This window comes from Phocoena sinus, chromosome 7, assembly GCF_008692025.1.
Source record: "Phocoena sinus isolate mPhoSin1 chromosome 7, mPhoSin1.pri, whole genome shotgun sequence".
In the NCBI taxonomy this organism is placed as follows: Eukaryota; Metazoa; Chordata; class Mammalia; order Artiodactyla; family Phocoenidae; genus Phocoena; species Phocoena sinus.
In genome coordinates, this window is record NC_045769.1 from 93245916 (window position 1) to 93270357 (window position 24442).

General features: G+C 36.8%; 1 protein-coding gene across 1 annotated transcript in view; it reads right to left on the bottom strand.

The window, feature by feature from the left end:
* THSD7B (thrombospondin type 1 domain containing 7B) overlaps positions 1-24442 on the bottom strand; it is a 900946-nt gene that overhangs the window by 213838 nt on the left and 662666 nt on the right. The window contains exon 15 of the mRNA XM_032638606.1: positions 1031-1206. Coding sequence (XP_032494497.1) covers positions 1031-1206 — 176 coding nt within the window. The remainder of the gene's footprint in view (positions 1-1030; positions 1207-24442) is intronic.

A 24442-nucleotide genomic window follows, 5' to 3' on the forward strand; every position in this document is an offset into this window, starting at 1 on the left:
ATGTCAGTCTTGAAATGACAAATGGTATCTACATACAAGCAGTACTAGATACGCTATTCAAATTAATTAACAACAGATGCGTGGATTTCCCTTCCATTAAACAACCTGTATAGAAAGTCTAATCAAAATGGAGTTAAGAGGGCAGAAATGAACACAATAGAATTAGGAATAGAAGCCTGTGTAGCTATTTTCTTAAAAGTTCCGGAGTCACAAAGAATCTACAGACCCATATAAGACACAATTCACCTCTCTAAGAATAAAGAACTTTTCACAATCATCATCTTGTACTCCACCTATTGAACTGATTAAAATGTATATATCAGTCCTAATATAATAACAGTATGCAATCATGGGAGAAATTTCAGTTCTTTATTATAATTCTTAATTAAATCTTAGACTCCATTATGGAGGTAAGGCCAACTGAAATACTCTAATCAACTTTGATTGCTCAAGATGGCAATTTTATTAGATATCTACATGGAAGAGTATCCTTTAGGGTTCCATTTATGAAAACAGCTTTGATCTTGGGGGAAAAGGTAGAGAAATAGCTCAGAAGAGACATGAAGAGCTGTGGAAACATTGATAAGATTAGGAACAAAGAAAATTAGTATGAAGAGTTAGGTGTGGGAAAATTAGAACACCATTTTTGGAGTATGTGGATGAGACCACTAATTGTATCTATAGCCATAAAGTAATTGACATTCTCCCAACATTATGACACACACACACACCTTTCATAATATCATGATTAATCAAATGACATTTCAAGGTAATTTAAAAACCAACTGGATTTAATTTTTGTACACATTATTATTTCTAATATTACCAAGTCGTTCTCGGCATTGCCTAGAAGTGGGCAAGGCTTCTCTTCCTAATTCTATTATATTAATTTGTACCCTCTTATCCACTCTTCTGAACTTGTAATAACTTTTTGCGAGCTACTTATAACAAGATGATGACTTCAATTTCAACAGGAAATAATAAAGGAGATACTTTTTCAGCTTTGTATTTGTTGCTTCATGCACTTTACCTGATTCTTGAGATCCAGTTTGGGACATGGGCGACCTCCATTGTACGGTTTTTCTTTCAGCCATTTGGATCGAATTCTCACTCCAACACAAGATGAACTGCAAGACCCCCAACTAGACCAATCACTTAACTTGCAATCAAATGGACAGGGGATGACACATTCTTCTTGAATATAACCTGAAAGAAAAAGATTTAAAAGAATGGAGGAAAGTCTGATCAAAATATACTAATCAAGCTTACTTTCTGTTTCTATTATCACAGATCAGACTGCCTAACAATAATGCTGCAGAGGTTTCAATAAACAGACACAAGATTTCAGAGACAGATACGTATGATTATTTCTGCATTCCAAATTTGTGCCATCTTTCTCCTTCATAGACAATTCTGGGATTGAGGAAGCAGGGAAAAGTGCACAGTAAGTCTTGCTATCTGATAAAAAGAAAATGAAGAAAGAAGAAATGAAGCAGCTCAGGGCTAATGATGATACCATCTCCCTCCAATGGACCTACAATTCCCTGTCTGGGAATAGAGAGCGTAATAGAGTCAATCTTAGCGCCTGTGATCTGCAAGGCTTTCACAAAGATTCCTTTTTAAAAATAAAGCAAGGTTATTTTTTTAAATTGAAGTATAGTTGATTTACAATGTTGTACAGCAAAGTGACTGAGTTATACATATATGTATATATATATGTATACACACACACATTCTTTTTTTATATTATTTTCCATTATGGTTTATCTTAGGAGACAGGATACAGTTTCCTGTGCTATACAGTAGGACCTTGTTGTTTATCCATCCTGAATGTAATAGTTTGCATCTACCAACTGTAAACGCCCTGTACATCCCTCTCCCCCTACCCCTTGGCAACCACAAGTCTGATCTCTGTCTGTGAGTCTGTTTCTGTATTGTAGATAGGTTAATTTGTGCCATATTTTAGATTCCACATATAAGTGATACCATATGGTATTTGTCTTTCTCTGTCTGAGTTACTTCACTTAGTATGAAAATCTCTAGTTGCATCCATGCTGCCGCAAATGGCATTATATCATTCTTTTTTATGGCTGAGTTGTATTCTATTGTATATATGTACCACATCATCTTTATCCATTCATCTGTTGATGGACATTTAGGTTGTTTCCCTGTCTTGGCTACTGTAAATAGTGCAGCAATGAACATTGGGGTGCACGTATCTTTTCGAAGTATGGATTTCTCCATATATATGCCCAAAAGTGGGATTGCTGGATCATACCGTAGTTCTATATTTAGTTTTCTGAGGAACCTCCATACTGTTTTCCATAGTGACTGCACCAACTTACATTCCCACCAACAGTGTAGGAGGTTTCCCTTTTCTCCACACCCTCTCTAGCACTTGTTACTTGTAGACTTTTTAATGATGGTCATTCTGACCAGTGTGAAGTGGTACCTCTTTATAGTTTTGATCTGCATTTCTCTAATCATTAGCGATGTTGAGCATATTTTTATGTGCCTACTGGCCATCTGTATGGCTTCTCTGGACATCACAAAGAAAGATCTTGATTCTCACTTCTGTGTAGTGTGACTTAGAGGTGGGAGGAGGACAAAGAGTGGACCACAGACTAGGAAGAGCAGGATATTATCAAAAGAAAGAGGAATAGTGAAAAGTTGTATATGAGATATTGGACTGGAATCAAGAGGTGTGGGTTGAAATACAGATGCAGATGTTCTGGCTTTGCTAGCTCTTGCTCCTGTCCTCAGCCCACTTCTTGCTACAGTCTTTCTCTGGATGGTTAACTGTCACCTCCACCGATCACTACCAAACATGTATGCTCAATTCCCATCTCTTTACTAATTTCTCTGCCACCTACTGATCCACTCTAATTGGGTGCCCAAATACCCCCAAATTCAACATGTCTAAAACTGAGGCCACCAGTTTCCTCCTAAAACATTCTGATTCTCTTATATTCCTCACCTTAATTAACTGCAACATATCTGACTCCGGTACGCTGGTGTATATGAGTGTATAATCTCTTCCCTTTGAGTTTGGGCAAGATCTGTGAATATGATAGGAAGTCAGCCCCATGATTAGGTTATGGTATGTGGCAAAGGGGAAGGGAACGCACAGATACTATTAACATGCCAAATCACTGATTGTGAGTTAATCAAAAGGGAGATGGCCCTGGCTGGGCCTGAATTAATCAGGTAAAAACCCTTAAAAGAGAGACTGGGCCCTTTTTGTGGAGAAGGAAGCTCTCCTGCTGGCCTTGAAGAAGCAAACAGCCATGCCATAAAATGCCTATGGCGTGGCCACAGGGTAGGGGGCTGCAAGCAGCCTCTAGGGCCTGAGGGCAGCCCTTGGCTGTTAGCTAGTAAGAAAACAGGGGTCTCAGCCTTATAGGTGCATGAAGAGGAATTCTGCCAACAATTCCAAGGGAGATTGGAAGAGGAGCTTTCCCCAGTCACACCTCTGCTGAGACCTGACTCTTGGTTCACATCTTGGTTATAGCCTGGAGAGACTCTTAAGTGGAGAATTTAGAGAGGCCATGGCTGTACTCTTGACTCATGCAAACAGTGAGATAATAAATGTTTTGAATGGCTAGGTCGACAGTAATTTGTTATACAGCAATTTAAAACTAGCAAATTATCCAAAGTAAAAAAAATCTCACAGTTACCTTAGACCAGCCTTCATCATTTTACACATATATTAATGGGTGTAATAAGCGCTTATGCTGAAGCATCACAGCTACGTCCCCTGCTCTATAATTCTTTTGCTCGTCCCTGGTTCAAGATCATACTCTTTCTGGCCCAGAATACTGAAATATTCTCTCCACTAGTCTCCCTTTCTCCTAATCATTCTCTTTTGGTATTGGTTAGTCACTCTGAGGAAAAAGTTACTTTTCTAGAATAAATGATAATTTACACTATCCCTTTTTAAACCCTTTGCTGATTCTCCATTGCCTTGAAAATAAAGTGACCACCACTTTGCAAAAACTGTAAGATTCTTTGTAAGAGGCTCTAAACAAGGGTTTTCAACTTTGGCTGTAAAATATGTTCCCATTGCCCAGGATATACTATGGACTAATTCAACCAAATCTCAGAGGACGGGACCTAGGCAATGGTAGTTTTCAAAGATCCCCAGAGAATTCTAATGTGTAATCAAGTCCAAGAACCACCTCCCTAACTTGTTTTCCTCCTTCCCTTCCCCCTCCTATATCTTGAAATCTTTGCACATAGACTACTTCATCTTCTGCAATAATATTTATGTCTTTCCTCATGAAAAACTCTGCCCTTTCTCTATCCAGTTTAGCCTTCATTACTACAATGACTCTCTGGCCAGTAAAGTAGACCATCTGGCCCCGTTGCTCCTTCTGCCATGCCAGTCTGGCAAAACTTCAGAGCTAGATTGGTCCAGCTGTTTCCCTACTCTGTTCTGAATGCTGGACATCAAGTGGAGACTAAGGCACTGCTAATGCCACACACTGCCTGGTGATTCTTCTGAGCTTTCTTCTCACTCCCATTCCACGTCACAGCTTTTTCAAACCTTCTCTACCTATCTTCAAACTTCTTAGATCTCACCTCTTCTTTCCCAGAAAAAAATAGAAAGAAATGAATAAGAAGAACTCCTTCAATTCCCTATGAATATATCTGTATGAATTTCCATATTCTTCTTCTATCTTCATATCATGATGGAAAAGGCACTCATTTTCTTATATAAGGCCCATTTTCACCACTTGCTATCTCTCCAAGCTCTCTCACTCTCTCTCATTTTATAGTTATATTTCTCTTACATTAACAGTATAATGACTTTACAGTATCTAAATAATACTCACTGATAAGAGAGAGTATATCAAACACCTAAGTCACCAGGAAGGCTCTTTCTAAGGTTGAAAAAAAGAAGGTCTATTTGAGATTGTTAAAAATTCTCTATTGTTTACCATAGTTACAATTCTACAGTCCTTTCTAAGGAGGTTTGACAGTTAATTCAGTATTAGGTATATAATAAATGCTAACTGTAGGATTAAATATAGGCCACAGGCATTACTTAGTTTTACAGAGAAACTGAGTCACAAAATGATTCCATTTGCTACTGAATGAAAACAGCAGGACTAGTAATTAAGCAGAATTAACTCTCACGGTATAAATGCTTCAAGTATGAAATTTCAGGAGACTTCATATAAATAACTTGTAAATATCTGAGGGCCTATTTAGATCCTATTTTAAAGCAGATTTTGAATCAGATGGCCTTTTAATTTAATGAGATTTTAAATCATTTTCATATATACTTGCATACTGATGGATTTTAATTAGAGAGCCTCTTAGCAATACTGTTTTCTTTTTATTCCCTATGATAAGACATAAACCCAGAGGATCTCTATGAAAGTCAAGGTCATAAATTCAGTGAGTATAAAATAATTCTGAAATTCAACAGGTCTAAGCAACAGTGACATTTATTTTTCAGAAAAGTTATTTTCATGCTAGAGTATACCCCAAAGGAAAGCCCATAGTGAGAACCATTAATAACTGCATATTCTTATACCTATCTCATAATGGAAAGGATCAGTTCTACCCACATACTTAATACTTACAACTGCTGGAAGCAGAGTATGACCAAATGTGACTACCTACAAGGTTAACCTCCCATAAGAGAATTCCAATTCCTGACTATGGAAACTTCACTAATGTTTTAAAAACTCATTTACATAAAATATACCACAGACTAGCTGAACTGGCACCATTCAGAAATCTAAATCTAGCTTCAATGAAAGAAGCAATTTTCCTACTGAAAATATTTGATGCTATAATTTATATGCAGAATACACTGCTTGGACCATCATATTACTTAGCCTGGGGATGCTTTCATGTTCTATTTTAGTTATCTGTATGCATATGAAATTCAGTAGGAAGTAGTCATTACAGAATTATCAATAAAGAATGCATCCAACATGGTGATTCTGTAAGCCATATACATTGTACATAGTAGGTGTTCAAAAAGGATCTGTTGATATTATAGATGAAGATGAACTGAATAGAATCCACTAATAGAGTCTCTATGTTATAATTGGAGGAATTTATTGAATGACTTACACCCAATAGGGCTGAAGCCCAGGAACCTGGCTTCAGTCTATATAACTAACCCCCAAATATTGCTCCAATAGACGTAGGTGGAAACACTGCTCTCTTAACACAGTGGTCTCATTGATAAAACCATTTCCCAGGATAGTACCTGCTGTGCATTTTTTTCTCTGGCATTCAAGTACTAACATCTCCCCTGCTCCTCCCCCTGCCCCAGTAAGATCTTGTTTTGGAAGACATGAAAGGCGATATTGATGACATTAAGCCTGAGGAAATAACCTAGGTTAATTTACTTATATTTTCCTACTGTGTAAAGTAATGGCAAACATCCTCCCAGACAGTGAATGTTCTATTTACTGACACTTTGCTGAAATAATGAAAACATACTACCAAAAATAAAATCAGGAGAAGATAAAGAAAATGCTGATCACCTCCTTCCCTAGTTCAAAGTGAAGATCTGGGAGAACTTTTGAGTTAAAATGATATCATGCCTTCATTTGTCAATATTTAAAGATTTATTATTTTAATTTACACATTTTAGTTCTACTATTTATCTAGTAACATGTACTATACTTAAAAGTATCTGATGACTTAAGTCAGAGTGGTTTAAAGTAGATATCCTTTAGGAGAGGTGGGGAAAGTATGGGGGCAGATGTTTTGATATTGTCACAAGAAAGAACTTGAGAAATTAGACCAATACTTTGCCATTGTTCTCAAGGGAAACACTAACTGTTAAATATTTATTTAAAATCTCAATCCATTAGTGTGTGGCTATGTAGTGCAAACTCAATAAGGTTGCCAGCTTGCTTTGGTGAATTTATATTTTGGCCTGGGAATACCGCTTATGAACAGGAGTTACATTCTTTCAAAGATACAGTCTTTCAAAGATGGGTCCAACCTTGTTTAGGCTTCTGTGGGGCCTGAGAGGGGAGAGCTAGAAAGCACCTTAGTTATCGTTATCTCTTCCTTTAAAATTTTGAGTTATTAAAAGAATATTTTTGAAAATACTCCCTACTCGTTGAAAAATACCTTTACTACATATATAAGAACGCATCAGCAAAGACTCTCTAATATTAACCATTATAAAATGATGGTTATGGTATTGCAGATAACAAAATACCTTATTTGGGACCCACAACCTAATCAGATACCTGAATACAGCTGAATGAGAAGTTGCACAAAGTTCAAACAGTCACATTAAGGAGAAAGTTTTCCTGGATTCCTTAAAACTCACATATTTCACAGCATAATTATGTATTAAAGTTTATTACATCTACCAGAAAAAGTCATCTAAGTGTCAACCAGTTTTCTTAATTAACAATATAATTTACTGGTGAACTTTTAGATGATGAGCTATTCAAAGTCATCAAGGCCAAAAGCTTCATTTTATAGGCTGGTCAGAATTAGAAAGGGATCTTGAATCCAGACTTGATGGAGATACACAGCTCACTATCAAGTAGAAAAAAATCATTTTTATGACCTCAGAATGTTCTCTTTAGTGCTGGAGTAACAAAGTAGATAATCAACCCTGGCCTTAAAGAAATTCATATTTTGCTAGAGAGCAGTCTTATAAATAAGAAAAAAAACCATGGTATATAATAAATGACATATTAAATGATACAAATACTATATACAAATTACACAACAATCTGAGGTAACAAATGGATTCTGGCTTCAATTTTCTAAGTATTTCATGTGAAAATATTTATTGGCAAATTTTTGCAGTAGACACAGGCTTTTGACTAATTGCTTAACCTGGTTCACTTGCTCTAACTAAATGTATCAGTGTCAATTTAATCAATCAACCAAATCATATAAAGAACTGATCTTTTAAATTGAATTGGCCAGGCAATTTAATCAAGAAGGTATCTGCAGCTGTTCATATAGACAGAGTTTCAGCATTTACAGCCTCGTGTCTGGTTCCTCCAGGCAGAAAAAAGAGATATTTTGCTCTTAGAAGATATTAAGGATGTTAGGGACAAATGAGATGCTAGACACAGAATCATTTGAACCGTTCAATTAGGACTGTATGTACCAGTTTTTAGCATTACTGCAAATAAATGCTGTTAAAATTTAAGTGACTGAACGCTTTTAGCACATAATAAACTTGGCATTTGAAACACTACAAAGATACAGATTGTTGACAACATAATATTACTGGGTAATTTGTAGAACTGTGGCTGCAAGAGCCTGTATTAAGTTCTCTCATGGTATCTCCTTGCCCTGAGAAAATCTTGACTTAAATTACAACAGACATTCTATAGTTTATATTTCCTTCCAAAGTTCTGAAAGCTGATCTCAGAGCGTGTCTGAGTCAGCGCTATTCTCCTCACGTTGTCAGTGCTGTTCTCCAAATATTTTAGGTTTTGCTCCTGAACACGTGGTATGACTACACTTCCCTGCCCCTGGAAATTAGGTGTGATCTTCTTACTTGCTTTAGCCAATGAAACGTGAGCAGAAGTGAAATGTGTCACTTCTAGGTGGCAGCTTTAAGAGCCCGAGTGTAACTTGCCCCCCTCTTTCTTTCTCTGTACCACAGGGTCCAAAAATGTGTCAGATAGTGGCTGCCCCATCCTGGAGTGAAGAAGAAACCCAGCCAACGCAGGATGGACATGGATACTGAATGATCCTGGTGGCTTTCAACAGCTGAGATTTTGAAGTTGTTTGTTTCATTTGTTCCCATACTACAACCTATCTTATCCTAATGCATCAACCTTGGCGTAGGAAAGTGTATCTTCAGAAGACAAAGTAAAAAGCCGCATGGAACAAATATTTAGAGTACTTCGAGAATCTATATATAATGTCCTGAGAAAACAAGATTAAGCTATATAAGCAGATAGCACAGTCTGAATGGCAGCACTATCCAATGAGAATGTGACTTTGCAAAAGCTGAACCTATATATATTTCAGGAAAATGTATTCTTTATTATTTAAAAAAACTAGCGATATGAATTATAAATCAAGGTCTGAACTTATGCGATCTGAAATAAAACATTAAACCTCAATTGTTCAGTTTACTCGTGTGAAAATAAAAATGTGTAATACATGTCCTTTTTAACTCCCTTTAATACTGTAAGGTCAAAAATTATAATAAGTAGGAGTCTGTGGAAAAATTAACATACAATATAAGTGGCATACTAGTATTTTACCACTACTAAAAGCTATATAGCAAGGTAAAAATGCTTCTTTTAGTCTGTTTTTCATGCTAGTGATTGATAGAAAATATAATTCTGTAAAGATGCTTAAGCACAAAAATTACAGGGTAATAATTTTCAAATTTGGGTGCCCTTTCTCATTCCAGATTATTTCCATGATAATTAAAGGCTAGGATAACATTGACAAAATGAGTGATTCTGCATTGGATCAGTAAATCAGTTGTGTTTTGAGTCCATCTCTGTCTTTCCAAGTCTGCTGCCACCAGCCAAGGCCAGATGCTCATTATCTTTCACCTGGACTATCATAATGGCCCCTTAACTGGACTCCAGGTGTCCAGTCTCTTCTAATCCATTACATGTCTGATCAGCTGCCATATTAAGGGTCCACAAGTACAGCTCTAAATGGATCATGGCCTAACTTAAAATAAATAATCTCTAAAGCATGGCAGAATTATGATAAAACGAAAGACGTGCAGAAGGCAATCTAGGCAGGAGAGATCCTACAAATTAAATTAAGAAGACGAGCGTGAACCCCAAATGTTCACAAGTCAACAGAGGAATTGAGGTTGGGGAGAAGTAAAAAATTGGCTGTTGGGTGGATCCACATCGGGAGGTCATGCTGGAGGGCTTAAAAAGTTAAGAATTCTGATCATTAATTCAGGTGTGCTATTGGATTGAAGACAAGACAGCATGAGAACAGGGCACCTTCTCAAGAGATGACTGGAAAATTCACATGTAAAGTAACAAATGGCTAAGCCTTAGGCTAAAAGACCACTAAGTGTAATTTTATATATATAATATTTATAAATATATAAATATCATATATAAATACATATTAAATGTAATATATATTATATATTGTTAAAGAACATAATGAAACATGATAGAATATTACTTATAATTAACTAGCCCTGACATGTACACATGGCTAATATACTGTCTAAATAAAATGGACTATTCAAAATGACCAGTGAACCAGCTCTTTAAATAGCAGCTTCATTTCCTGTTAAGACAGGTTTAATATAACTAATTCTAACAACCAGCAATGGCCAGTTTATGAGTAGATATACTTCTAAGTATCCCATGGGATTCAGAAATATATGCACTTAGAAGAAAAGTGTCCTTTTGCTCCATCTCAAAGGTCCCTAGAGGAAGCTCTGACCTGAATCCAGACATTATATTGGAATAAAATGGATTTATTATCTACCTGCTTATTTACTTTCTTGTTTATATATTTATTTTGAGACCAAAAGTTCAAAATTGGGGGATTTCATATGAAAATAAAGATTTCTGGCTTCTCTTGAAAAGTGGAGCATCTGTGAACACTGGGTCCTCATTCTAGCCTGTCAACCATTGGCTAGAACCAAGAAGTCAGGCCTCTTCAGATAAAATATGCCTTTGCCGTCCGCTGCAGTCTCTTAGATGATCATTTAAATTTCTAAACTAAGTATTTCTCCCCCAACTAAAGCAAAGCAAAAACCCAATTCATAATTCCAATATAACGCGAGGCCTCTTGTATTGCAGGAAAAGGCGGAAGATACAGAGATCTGCCAGTCAGGGCTCCCCCGCTACTCATCACATGAAGGGAGCCAGGAGGCATCTATCTAGAAAGCTCCACCTTAGAAGACGCCCATGCAAGAGACAGGTCCTGAAGTTTAAGCTTCATTGTGTGGACTGAGTTCTATTGCCATCAGTACCCTGAATATTACGAACACCAGCATTTAAACATAATTCCTAAAGGTGGCAACAAGAGACATCAAAAATACCTACAACAGCAAGAATACCTAGAAAGAGGTAGATGAAGGCATCCTCCATTCAGAGACAACCTCCTCCAAGCCCTGGAGTACATCAAAGTGATAAGGTGTACGTGGAACAAACTGCAGGATGAAACTCCAATTATTATTATTTTTTAAATATTAAATCTTGTCTTCTTGGTCAGTACATTAGTCCTTATACCTTACATTTTTATGTAGAAGCCATATTCTTTTTTTTAACATTTTATTTTATATTGGAGTATAGTTGATTAACAATGTTGTGTTAGCTTCAGGTGTACAGCAAAGTGATTCAGTTTTTTTATTTATATTTTATTTTTTTGGCCACACCATGCAGCATGTGGGATCTTAGTTCCCCGACCAGGGATCGAACCCATGCCCCCTGCACTGGGAGCACAGAGTCTTAACCACTGAACCACCAGGGAAGTCCCAAAACTCCAATTATTTTTTATTTGCTGGAATGTTGCGTCATCCAGACAATAATTTGTATTCATGAACAACGAAATAAGTTGTTACTATAAATTCTGAATTATGGATTACGTGACCAAGCAAATTTACCTCCAAAAGTTTGCTTTCACCAAAGAACTGCATCTTTCACTGAGCTAATGCAGAAATCAATGTACTGGAATGAATGCACAGCACATTAACTCCTTGCAAGTTACTGTAAAAACCTTTGAAATATCACCAAGGTGTAAAACTAAATAGGACTCCCAGCCTTGATTTATAATGCATGCTGCTGATAATGGTGAACTTGTCTCACTTACCAACAAATTTGTTTCCTAACGGATTGTGCATCAGCCAATCCAGAGATTTACATTTAGGCTTCTCTTGTCTTCTGTAGACAAACGGATAACTTAGGATTTAATTTAATTATATTTAATGATATAACTGCTAAGTGAACAAAAGAAGAGGCAGGGGAGGGGGAGATGTTTAATTTTAATTAATTTTCTGAAATTGAAATAGTCAACAATCTTCTAGCTGAAGTAATCATGTCAAGGAACTGTGGATAATTCCAATTCACAAAGAGAGAGGGCCTTTTAAACCAGGAAAAAGTCTCAAGAGCGACCAGAAGTATCTCTCGGAGGAGAGAACAAAAAGCGACAGAAGAAGAGAGTTTATTCATTTCCTGGGGCTGTCATAACAAATTGTCACAAACTTGGTGGCTTAAAACAGCAAAAAGTATTCTCTCATAGTTCTGGAGGTTGGAAGTATGAAATTAAGGTATTGGTAGGGCTATGTTCCCTTTGAAGTCTATGGGAGAAAATCCTTCCTTGTCCTTCCAGTTTCTGGTGGTTCCTCACGTTCCTTGGCTTGTGGGAGCGCACCTCCATCTGCTGTCTTCTCTTCACAAGGTTGTCTTTCCTGTGTGCCTCTGTGTCTCAAATCTCCCTCTCCTTTCTCTTAAAAGGACAACAGTTATTGGATTTAGAGCCCACCCTAAATCCAGGACGATCAAATCCTAAGTTCCCTAACTTAATTATATCTGCAAACACCTTGTTTGAAAATAAGGTCACATTCACAGGTACTGGAGGACTTTAACACATCTTTTGGGGACAAAATTCAACCTACTAGAGAGAGGAATGAAGACTATGATAAGGAAGATGATAAAACATATGGATGAGAATTTGGCCTTTGATATCATGCCTTCCTAGGCTCATACCCCATTTTAACAAGAGCTACCTAAATCCTCAAGCTAAATCCTAAATCCTAAAGCTTCACTTTCAGTATCTATAATAAAGATTGGCCAGCTGTGGCTTTCAGGTCAAATCCAAATTGCCTCTTTTTGTAAACACAGTTTTGTTGGAATAAAGTCGCAGTCATTTGTTCAAGTGTTGTCTGCGGCGACTTTTCCACTGAAACAGCAGAGGTGACTGGCTGTGACAGAGATAGTATGACCCACAAAGTTGAAAACATTTATCATCCGGACCTTCATAAAAATGTCTGCAACATCTGATTTATAAAATGGTAATAGTAATAGTACCCGCTGCATAAGACTACCATGAGGATCAAATGAGAGCACCAAACAGTGCTGACCACACAGCAAGCGCTCAGTTTCTATAAGATAGGAACAGTGCCATGTTGGATAACAGCACGGGCTTAAAAAATGAGAAAGAATTAATTTCAAAATCAACCAGGACACTTACTATTAGTGGCTTTAATTTGCAGCTGTCACTGAACCCCTACAAGCCTCAACTTTTTTGTCTGCAAAACGGTGGTAATTATTACACCTACTTCAGAGAATTGCTCTGTGCATTAGAGGGTCTGGAACGAGGGGTTAACCATTGCTGCTGCTATTCTTATTTGCAAAGAAAAGGTATAACATCATCTTCAGCACATCAAATGGGGATGGGCGGTAGGAAGATAGTCCCAGCTTGAGAAATCCCCTATAGGAGAAGATCCAACATCTTGAGTCTTCGCACGAATGCTGCTTTCACATCAAGACCCGGACCTCTACTGCATAGAGGGATGGGGAGAGTGCGCATGTGAATTTTTGTCTATTTGTTGATCAAATAAATAGAATAGGTAATGATTATCTTTCGGTACATGTCAATAGTCCCATGCTAATTATAATAGGCATATTTAAAATACTGAACAAACAGAGCTTGAAGGCCACTAGAGACTGGGGCAACGTTAACAAGACCTTAAGGAAAAACACATTGAACTCATTACCATCTCCAGTCCTAACCAATCGTGTTCCTCCTTCTGAGTTCCCCAACCTACTCCTATATTAAAGTCCTATCTCTTGAAATGACTTGGAGGGACTTCCATAAACTGTTGCTTCCATGTCTCTCCATTATGAAACTCCGTCCATTTACAATGTTCAACATGTGGTAATAATTTCAAAAAGTAGAGATATAATTCAGGAAACACGGAAAACAGCTTCTTTTGTTTTATTTCATGCTCTACACAACCATCTTAGCTTTATATGGGTGTCTTTACAATCATCATCGTATCAACAGAGATTATGGCTGTGTATCTTTAGACTATAACTCTGGTCCAGGAAAGGGCTGAATTATTCCATCTGGAGTTAAAATGCAGTGCACTCATCCTTCTAATGCCCCAAAAGATGATTCAGAAGAAGAGATAAGATAAAATCCTCAAGTCTTATCATTTAAGCGAATTGAGATAGTACCAGCTAAGGTATTTTAAGGTGTGAAGTTTTGTTTTGGAGCTGTTGGAAATACTCAGGTGAAACCAACCCATACCTAGATTAAGCGAAACTTCAGGGACACGATATACAGACCACACACCTAAAAATTTGGCTCTAGCTCCGATTTCATATATGAGACTCAAAATCTGAGGGTTGTCAATGGTACGATTCTAAATGTAGAGATACGGAAATGGAAAGCAAAGAGAAGAAAGAGGTAGAGGAAGAAAACATTCTTAGCGTTCAAATGCTCTCAACTATTATCATTTTGGTATATTTCTCCTTATTTTGTTAACTTTCTCATTTTGTTTCTCTGGTAAATTATACTATCTTACTAGCTACCTAATGATCATACTGTAGTGCAGGTGCCATATTAGGGCTGTTCACATTAGTAGTTGATTGGCCAAGACTGGAATGAAGCATGGATAATTTATCACTATTGGAAAAGAAATATAAAACGATAAATATGTGTAAAAGATAGACTACTACGCAGTGCCTGCAAAAGAATAAATAAATCTACGTACAGAAGAATGAACAGAGGTAGTGAATATACTAATTGAGAGACACACTCTGGAACCATATTGCCTGGATGAGGAAACAAGCTCTGACATTCCTAGTTGAGCAAGCTTATAGAAGCTCCTTTACCTCTCTACTCCTTGATTTCCTTATCTGTAACATAGCAATAGAACTAATATCTAATTTAGACTGTTGATATAAGAATAAAAAGAGTTAATAGAGAACATTTAGAGACAGGTACAGCCTGCTGTAAGTGTTCAATAAACGTTAGCTATAATTATTTATCAGGGAAAAAACCAAAGAAATAAAATAGCACTACCCTGTGATTCAGCAATCCCACTACCAGGTATAGATTCAAAGAAATTAAATCAATGTCTCAAAGAGCTATCTATGCTCCCATGTTCACTGCCGCATTATTCACAGTAGCTGAGATACGGAAACTATCTAACTGTCCATGGATGAACAGATAAAGAAAATGTGGTATATACATACAATGAAACATCACTCAGCCTTATGAAGGAAATCCTGCCGTTTGTGGTAACATGGATGAACCTGGAAGACGTTATACTGAGTGAAATAAGCCAGACACAGAAAGAAAAATACTGCATGATTTCACGCATGTGGGGAATCTACAATAACTGAACTCCTAAAACCACAGAGTAGAACCGTGGTTGCCAGAGGTTGGGGGATGTGGGAGCCATGGGGAGATGCTGGCCAAAGGGTACAAAGTTTCATTTGTACAAGATGAATAAGTTCTGGAGATCTAACGTACAGCATGGTAGTTAACAATACTGCATTATATACTTCAAATTTGCTAGGTGGGTAGACCTCAATTGCTCTTACCGTACACACAAGAAATGGTAACTATGTGAGGTGAAGTACATGTTAACTCTCTCGATTATGCGGATTATTTCACAATGTAGATCAAAACATCAAGTTGTATACCTTAACTATATATGACTTTTATTTGTCAATTATATTCCAATAAAGGTGAAAAAAGGAGATGGATATATACTCTGAATATACATTAAAACACAAGCTAAATAATTATGTTTATACTTCAGAAATACAAAGGCTTTAATATAAGCAGATGCAGAGAGGATTGGAAGGTTATAAATTAAATATGAGGGAAGCTAATAGGATTGGAGATATAGAGTAATAGGGGAAATTATGAAACCAAATTAAAAATAAAAGAAGAATGTGCACGGACTGAAGATGAGAGCACACAGCAGCTCAGTCTAGGCTGTCAAGAAAGACTCAGGAGACCAAAGGCACAGTCACAAGACTGAGAGAGTCATACCGTGGGGAGTAGAAGCAAAGAGCAGAACCAGGAACCACCGTGTTCCCTCCCGAGATGGAGAAGGTTCTTTTTGCTCCCTTAGCTCCCCATGTACCCAGCAACGGGTCCTAATACATGATATTACTTCAGTCTGTCCTCATACTTTGAAATTAAAAATAGCCTAATACTACGCCTGTTTGATGGGGCACTCCACAGAGAAAATTTCCCTAGGACATACATGATAAAGTGCTTTAGTTCAACTTCAGACATAAAACACAAGGACGTAGAAAACTATTACAATGACCTTCAAGATAACTTGTTATTTTTGTCCTGCTCAAACCCCAGCAGGGGACATGTCGTGGGACAGCAATGGGAGAAAACAGTGTACTTAAGATCCCTGTGCATGGTGACCCATTGTCCCACTCCTTTCTATCATGTCAAGAGTTTGAAAAGATGTTAAATATTTTAGTTTCTTCCAATGAGATACCATATCGAGAGTGAGCTGTGTGGGCCTTGAGATTTTATTGCTGTTAAACAGATATTATAAAAAAGAAAAGAAAAGCCCCTGGCAGAGTGCCTGACACACAGCATACATTCAAAAAGCTAAGATTTTAACCCTAACCTTCCCCAACTATGGCTCCAATATCCAAGAAAAACCTGTCAAGCTTGTAAAATTAATTGATTGCAACTTACATAGATGATATAAGTGGAAAGGAATATGACTACTGATGAGAAATCTGGAATGAAGTTCCTGGGACTTAATAGTCTTAGATATGAGGATAAGGAACTTGGTGGGGAGGGGTAGATACAGCTGGTATTAATAGTATTTTCCCCTAGAAGAAGCCTCTGAGAAAGAAGAGGAAGAAGGACATAGAAAGTAAAGTGCTTGTAGTATAGAGAATACTGAAGGTCATAATTAAGTATTTTAGGCTAAGAAATAAAATGGACCTCTTAGCAAACAAGTACCAAGAGGGGAATCAAAAAATGTTCTGCAGCCGACATGAACCATAGGGATTTAAGCCAAATTTGAAGGAGAGGAAAAACAAATGGACAGGAGAAATTATAAAACTGAGAACAAGACTACCGTCAAGAGTAGGGGAGGTCCAAGTGCTTGTAAAGAAAATAACAGAGTAGGAACTGAAGAAGAATAATCGTAGCCACTGCTATCTTTAGAGCAACACACAGAATATGGAAAATAAATACAGGAAAACCAAGACTGGGGTTAAATCAAGGTAAGAAGTATATTCTGCAGTTATATCCCCACATTTCTTGCCTGCCTACTGAACAGCATCACTACCTGAAAGGAACTATGAACTGTTAAGAAACCCATACTCAGTGGATGCAGCAACTTGGCCTGGGCTTCAAGCCACTTAGACATTACCTTGGCCCAGGGGGGCTAGGCATAGCCCAAGGGGACAGAACTATAGGTGGTTACCATAAAGCTACGGCAGTGCCCAAATCTGACAAAAGTCCATAAATCTACTATTAAAGAGCTTGTCAATACTTCAATATAGAAGTAGTGGGCGTTGGACATCAAAATGAGCTCACTGAGGTCAATTCAGAAAGTGATCTAATTTATTATTATTATTTTTGATTTAATTTATTTTTGATGGAGTTAGACTTCTCTAGACAAGCAAAGAAGAAAGAGGAAGATGCTATAAGTAGAAAGTAACATACCAAAAAAAAAATCTCTCCTGACACCCTCATAAACAATTTTAAGAAGCTGCATGAATTTCTGTAGTTACCCAATGCTGATTAATAGATCAGGGCCATCAGGAGGGATGGCTCCCTGTAGCTGGATGCTGAGAGGGAAATGCTTTGTTCTTTTTTGGTTAATATTTTGATTAACAACTTAGATAAAGACACAGATGGCATGCTTATCAAATTTGGGGATGATATAAAGCTGAGAGTTATAGCTAATACGTTGGGTGTCAGAATCAAGATTTAGAGAGCTTAACAAGCGGGAATAATGAACCACAACTACGACTATGAATGGCAACACAGGGAAAAGCACGGTTTTGCATTATGGTATCCAACAGACAACTGAACACATATACTCAGAATGGGGGTTCAAAACTTTATAGTTGTTCCTGAAAAACAGACTTCAGGATTATTTTTTTAAATGCAAACTGAAAATACATCAGTAGTCAATAAATTAAAAATTTAATTAAATTTTAATGTAAATTTCATCTACCAAGAAGTATTTGAGATGGTTTACAAAACAAAACCTGACAAAAGTACTATGAAAATGGTCCAAAGAATGTGGAAAAATACAATACAATATTGGGAAAATTGTACTTCTATTTATTCAAAAGACATTATTTGAGCATGTACTCAGGCTGAAAGAGTATTCTTTGCCTATTATACACTCATTCTTGACATTTTAGATCCTATTTTCTTCCCTAGAGTGGCCTTCTCTGATTCCCCAATTTAGATAATGCTCCCTTTTACTATTCTATCACAGTACCCCCATCAAGTTTGTCATAGCACTTAGGACAAATTGAACTTACATATTCTGTGTCTATATTTTCTTAATCTCTCTCAAACACTAGACTGCAAGCTCATTGAAGGCAATGACCACGTATTTTGTCTAACACTATGTAACCAAGGTGCAGCACAGTACTTGTTTGGAAGGTAAGACGTGTAAAGACATGCAAAGAGGTAAAGTCTACTATAAATCATGTTCTACAAGAAAGTATGACTATATTTCTGTGAAAATACAGAATTGGTCTAGCAAAGTTAGGGAGGAGGCTCTCTGAAGAAATCAACGTGATTTCTGGCTCAAAAGATGAGCAGGAGTTCACTTTGAAAAGAAAAAGACACCTGACAAAGGAAGGAACATGGGCAAAGGAATGAAGTGACACAAGGACAGAAGGTGTGTGGGGAACAATGGGAGGAAGTCCAGTATGGATGCAGCATGTGGTACATGAAACATGGGGTTGAAAGTGACACTGGGACACCTTGTTCCCTTAACTATCACTTAAGGTCTTATTGCCAAATGGAAACATACTGGAGAAAAATAAGCACAATAATGAAGGAACTAGAAATTGTACACGAGTCAGAGTACAAAGCACCCTGGATATTTAATCTGGAGACTAAAACATTTATATATTTATTAATATGTCATTACATATATTTTCAGATTTTGGGAATGTTCTTAGGTAGATAATATTTTAGATCTATTTTTAATTGAATAAAGTTAATTTGGAACCAATGAGTGGAAGAAGTTGCATTTCGATTTAAAAAATAAAGACCTTTCACATTTTAGAGCTGTTCAGTTGACTGTGATAGTAATAAACTTCTAGTCGGTGAGAAGGTTTAAGTCGAAGGAAAATGACTTCTATTACCATCTCAAAGAAAAATATTTCTTAGAGTTCTGTCTGGGGTCATCTCTTCCAACTGTCAACATCATTTGTATCATCTACCTTGCCACCTATAAGCTATTCTAAAATCTCTATTCCAAATCTATAATTAAAGAAGTTTCTCTCTTGACTTCAAATATTCTCAGTTGGGTGGGGTTTTGTTTTTACACCTCTAATAATTGTTCTGCTCAGTCCTCAAACCGTCCAAAACTGAGTTTTCTATTTTCTACTCTTGAGTTTGTACCTTACCCTTGTTAATGTCACCATCCATCACTGACCCAGTTTTCAAAAGTTTTCCCAATTCTGCCCTGTTTCTCTACCTTTAATAAGTGTTACCCCTCCTGACTTTCAAATACTTTCTTCTCTCCCCAACCCCATGGACTCTGCCTTGTTTCATTCTCACAGGGGTCACTGCAACCCTCTTCTGAGGATTTCTCTACGTTTCTCTTTTATCTAATCCAACTTCAACTCTGAAGCCAGAAATACCTTGCTAAAATAAACACAGAATCCTATCACAGCCCTGTTTAACAGCCTTACTTTCTAAAGCAGCAATGTCTTGACAGTTTGGGATTTGAAGAATCAGTGGGAGAGAGAAAGGTAGTTAGGACAAGGACTTCTGGGTTTCTCATACCCTCAGGCAGTCTTATCTATGAGGCAGCCTGTAGGGACTATCCACTTCCAATGAGTATCTCCTAGGTATGGATACTTCATTCTTCTAATTGTCAAGATAATTTGCATTATATATGCTATATTTTATTTATCCACTTATCAGATGAAAATATGGGATGTTTCCGCATTTCGGCTTTCATGAGTAATGCTGTGACATATTTGTGGGTTTTATGTGAATACATGCTTTCACTTCTCTTGGGTGTATATTTCACTACTGTTGGGTCATATGGCAACTCTGTGTTTATCTTTTTAAGGAACTGCCAAACTTTTTCAAAGCAGTTCCATCATTTTACATTCCAACCAGCATGTATGAGGATTCCGATTTTTTCACATCTTCAACACATTGTCGTTTTGACTGTAGCCATCCTAGTGGATATGAAGTGATATATCATAGTTTTGATTTCCATTTCCCTAATGACTAATGATATTGAGCATCTTGTCAGGTGCTTATAAGTCATTTGTATCTCTTCTCTGGAGAAATGTCTATTTAAATCCTTTGATCATTTTTCAACTAGGTTGTCTTTCTTTTTGTTGACTTTTAAAAGACTTTATTCTGGATACAAGTCTCTTCTTATCAGATATATCATTTGCAAATATTTTCTTCCATTCTGTGAGTCTTTATACATTCTTGATGGTGTGTTTTGCAGTAGATAAATTTTTAATTTGGATGAAGTCCAACTTATCTACATTTTTTGTCACTAGTGCTTTTGGTGGTGTATCTAAGACAACTGCCTAGCCGAAATCACAAAGATTTACTGCTGTTTTTCTTCTAAGAGTTTTATACTTTTAGTTACCATGCTTAGGTCTATCAACCACTTTGTGTCCATTTTTTGTGCATGGTATAAGGGAGTGGCCAAACTCTGTTCATTTACATGTGGATATTTAGTTGTTCAGATATCATCTGTTGAAGAGAATATTCTTTCTCCATTGAATAGTCTTGGCAGACTTCTTAAAAATCAGTTGAGCATAAATGTAAGGGGTTTATTCATCGACTTTCAATTCTGTTCCAAGGATCTATATGTCTATCCTTATGTCACTGTCTTGATATCCACAGCTTTGTAGTAAGTTTTGAAATTGGAAAGTGAGTCCTCCAACTTTGTTTTTTTCCTTTCAAGATGTTTAATTATTCTTGGTCTCTTGCATTTTCATATGAATTTTAATATCAGTTTGCCAATTTCTATAAAAAAGCCAGCTGGGTGCTTCCCACTAGCTATCTACCTTACGTTTGTTAGTGTATATATGTCCATGCCTCTCTCTCGCCCTGTCACAGCTCACCCTTCCCCCTCCCCATATCCTCAAGTCTGTTCTCCAGTAGGTCTGTGTCTTTATTCCTGTCTTACCCCTAGGTTCTTCATGACATTTTTTTTTCTTAAATTCCATATATATGTGTTAGCATACGGTATTTGTCTTTCTCTTTCTGACTTACTTCACTCTGTATGACAGACTCTAGGTGGGAGGGAGGGAGACGCAAGAGGGAAGAGATATGGGAACATATGTATATGTATAACTGATTCACTTTGTTATAAAGCAGAAACTAACACACCATTGTAAAGCAATTATACCCCAATAAAGATGTTAAAAAAAAAAAAAGCCAGCTGGGATTTTGATAGGGATTGTGTTGAATCTGTAGCTGAATTTGAGAAGTAGTGGCATTTTAACAATATTAAGTCTTCTGGCCCATGAACATGGTATATCTTGCCATTTATTTCTTCAATTTCTTTTAACAATGTTTTATAGTTTTTAGAGTACATATTTTTACTTATCTTGTTGAAGTTATTCTTATTTTTCTCCTTTTGTGCTATTATAAATGAAATTGTTTTAATTTCATTTTCTTATCATTTATTGCTAGTGTATAGAACTGCAACTGGTTTGATATATTGATCTTTTACTTTTTCCAGCTTTGAGATATAAGTGATGGTATATTGATTTTGTACCCTGAAGATCTGATGAATATCTTTATGAGTTCTATAATAACTTTATAGGAAAATTCTTCAGGATTTTCTATTTACAAGGTCATGTTGTCTGTCAATAGATACAGTTCTACTTCTCTCTTTTTAATCTCGATGCTTTTTAATTTGTTTTTCTTGCTTAATTGCCCTCACTAGAACCTCCATTAGAGTGCTGATTAGAAGTTAAAAGTGGACATCCTTGTTTTATTCCTGATTTTAGGGAGGTTTTTTCTCTTTTTTTTTTTTTAAGGCAATGTAGGCAGAGAATTACTTTGCACTTCATAAGATATCTAGTTGTTTGCCTCAAAGGAAAAAAGAATAATAGATATTGATTTCTTGGAGAAAAACAGTTTAGACGTCCTGGTTATTTCTGATTTAGAATAAGCTATGCTGCTTTTTATCTCAATTAGGTTAAAAGAACATTGTACAAGGATTTCATCATGGGCCCACAGTTTCTCCAGAGGAAGATTACAACACACACTGCATTTTCTAGAAAGGTATTCCAATCAAATCCACAGATACTAGGCTATAGGGCCCTAGTCAAATCTTCTCTCATTGTCTACCTCTAGTCACCCAGAGAGAAACCTTTATTCCACTTCTGGATAAGAAATATAAGGTACATGAAAATGTTGGACTGGTTGATGTACTGAAATTTTTGTTTCATTTTAATTCCAAAAACTAAAGTATGCTCTGACTCAGAGACGGAAGACAATCTCAAATTTCGAAATCCCTAAAACAGTCCTGCATTAGACTATAGATATATCCAATGAGTATTACTTACTTATCTTTATACACCGTTATGTAGAAAAGAACATGATGAAAACCAGATGTTCCTTTGATGTTAAAAAGAATAAATGAATATATAAACAAATGAACCAGTTTCCAATGTATCCTTTCATTAGGTGAGTTCTTGAAACATTTTCAGTAACAGAACCAATCCTCTCTTCAAATGAGATCTTATCAGTAAATCTTTATCTCTAGTAATTATTAAATAGGTCAAAATTAAAACACAAAATGTAAGAAACAAATAAGGTAAAGCTAATATATGACCTGGAGAAAAAGGGTGTAGCCCATACCCTATTAAAAAAAAAAAAGTGAAAAGAAATACTGATTCCATATATTGTTCAAGGAAATAACCAAAAGCCGCATTTGCTTTCTTCACATTTTAGCCATTATGATATTTTGCCTAATAATTTTCCAGATGATGGTATCAACTGTTCACATAAATCCCCTTGTGTAGACACTACACACATGAAGAAATAAAGAAGATAACACTACGTGAGTGTTTCCAGCACTTGAGAGAAGTTTCCAATTCTTTTTCATTTGCACATCTTTAAAAGGTTTAGCTTCAAAAATACAATAGCCTTAACACATTGTGGTATGCTAAATAATGGCTCCCCAAAATATCCGGGTTCTAACCTCTGGAACCTCTGAATGTTACCTTATATGTAAAAAGAGACTTTGCAAATGTGATTAAGTTAAGGATATTGAGATAGGAAGATTATTCTGGAATATCAGTGCAGGACAGACAATCCTAAGTGTCCTTATAAGGGGGGGGGGGGGGGATTTGGCACAGAATTGACACCAAAGAAGGTAAATAAGACACTGAAGCAAGATGTTATGCCACTGGCTCACGGAAGAGGCCATGAGCCAAGGAATGCAGCTCTAGGATCCGGACAAAGGCCAGGAAACAGATTACCCTCTAGAGCTTCTGAAGGGAGTGAGACTGACTACACCTTGATTTTGACCCAATGAAACTGATTTTGGACTTCTTACCTTTAGAAGTGTAAAAGGGTAAATAAGTTATCTTAAGCCACCAAGTTCGTGGTTTTGTTAAAGCAGTCATAAAAAAAAGAAAAAAACGAATACATATATATATGTACGTGAAAATTCTTTACACAGAGCATAGATTTATATTCTATTTTGTTAACAATTATTGAGCATGTATGATGTGCTGACACTTTGCCAGATGCTTGTGATGACACAGTGATGAAGTAGACACAGTCCTTCCCTCAAGAACCCCACACCCATCTGTGGCAGGACAGACTAGCTGTATAGTAGGTAAAATATGAGAAGCACTAGGATTGGGGACCTGCATCTAGGGGTTGGGGAAGAGCGGACTGGCAAGACTGCCTGGTGTTTCCCAGAAAAGGTGAAACCTAAGTTTCTAACCTAAGTCCTGAAAGGTTATTAGGAGTCTACTAGAGAATTAGGCTGCAAGGAGGAAAAATTAAAGTCACAGCAGAATTAATGTATGTAAGTAGAGAAGGCAAAAGTCCCATGAGAGAGAATGGTATGGATTGAGATATGTGAGATTCCAAGATGGCTGAGGCTCAGCATGGGAAAGAAGAAGGATGAGGTTTCAGGGGTCAACAAAGGGTAAAATCATGAAGAGACTTGTACGCCATACTAAGGGGCCTGGGCAGTTGGTGGACAGTGAGAGTGATCATCATATTGGCCTGTGGGAAAGATTCTTCCCATTGAAATGGGACAAACGGGTGGTGGAAGGAAGGA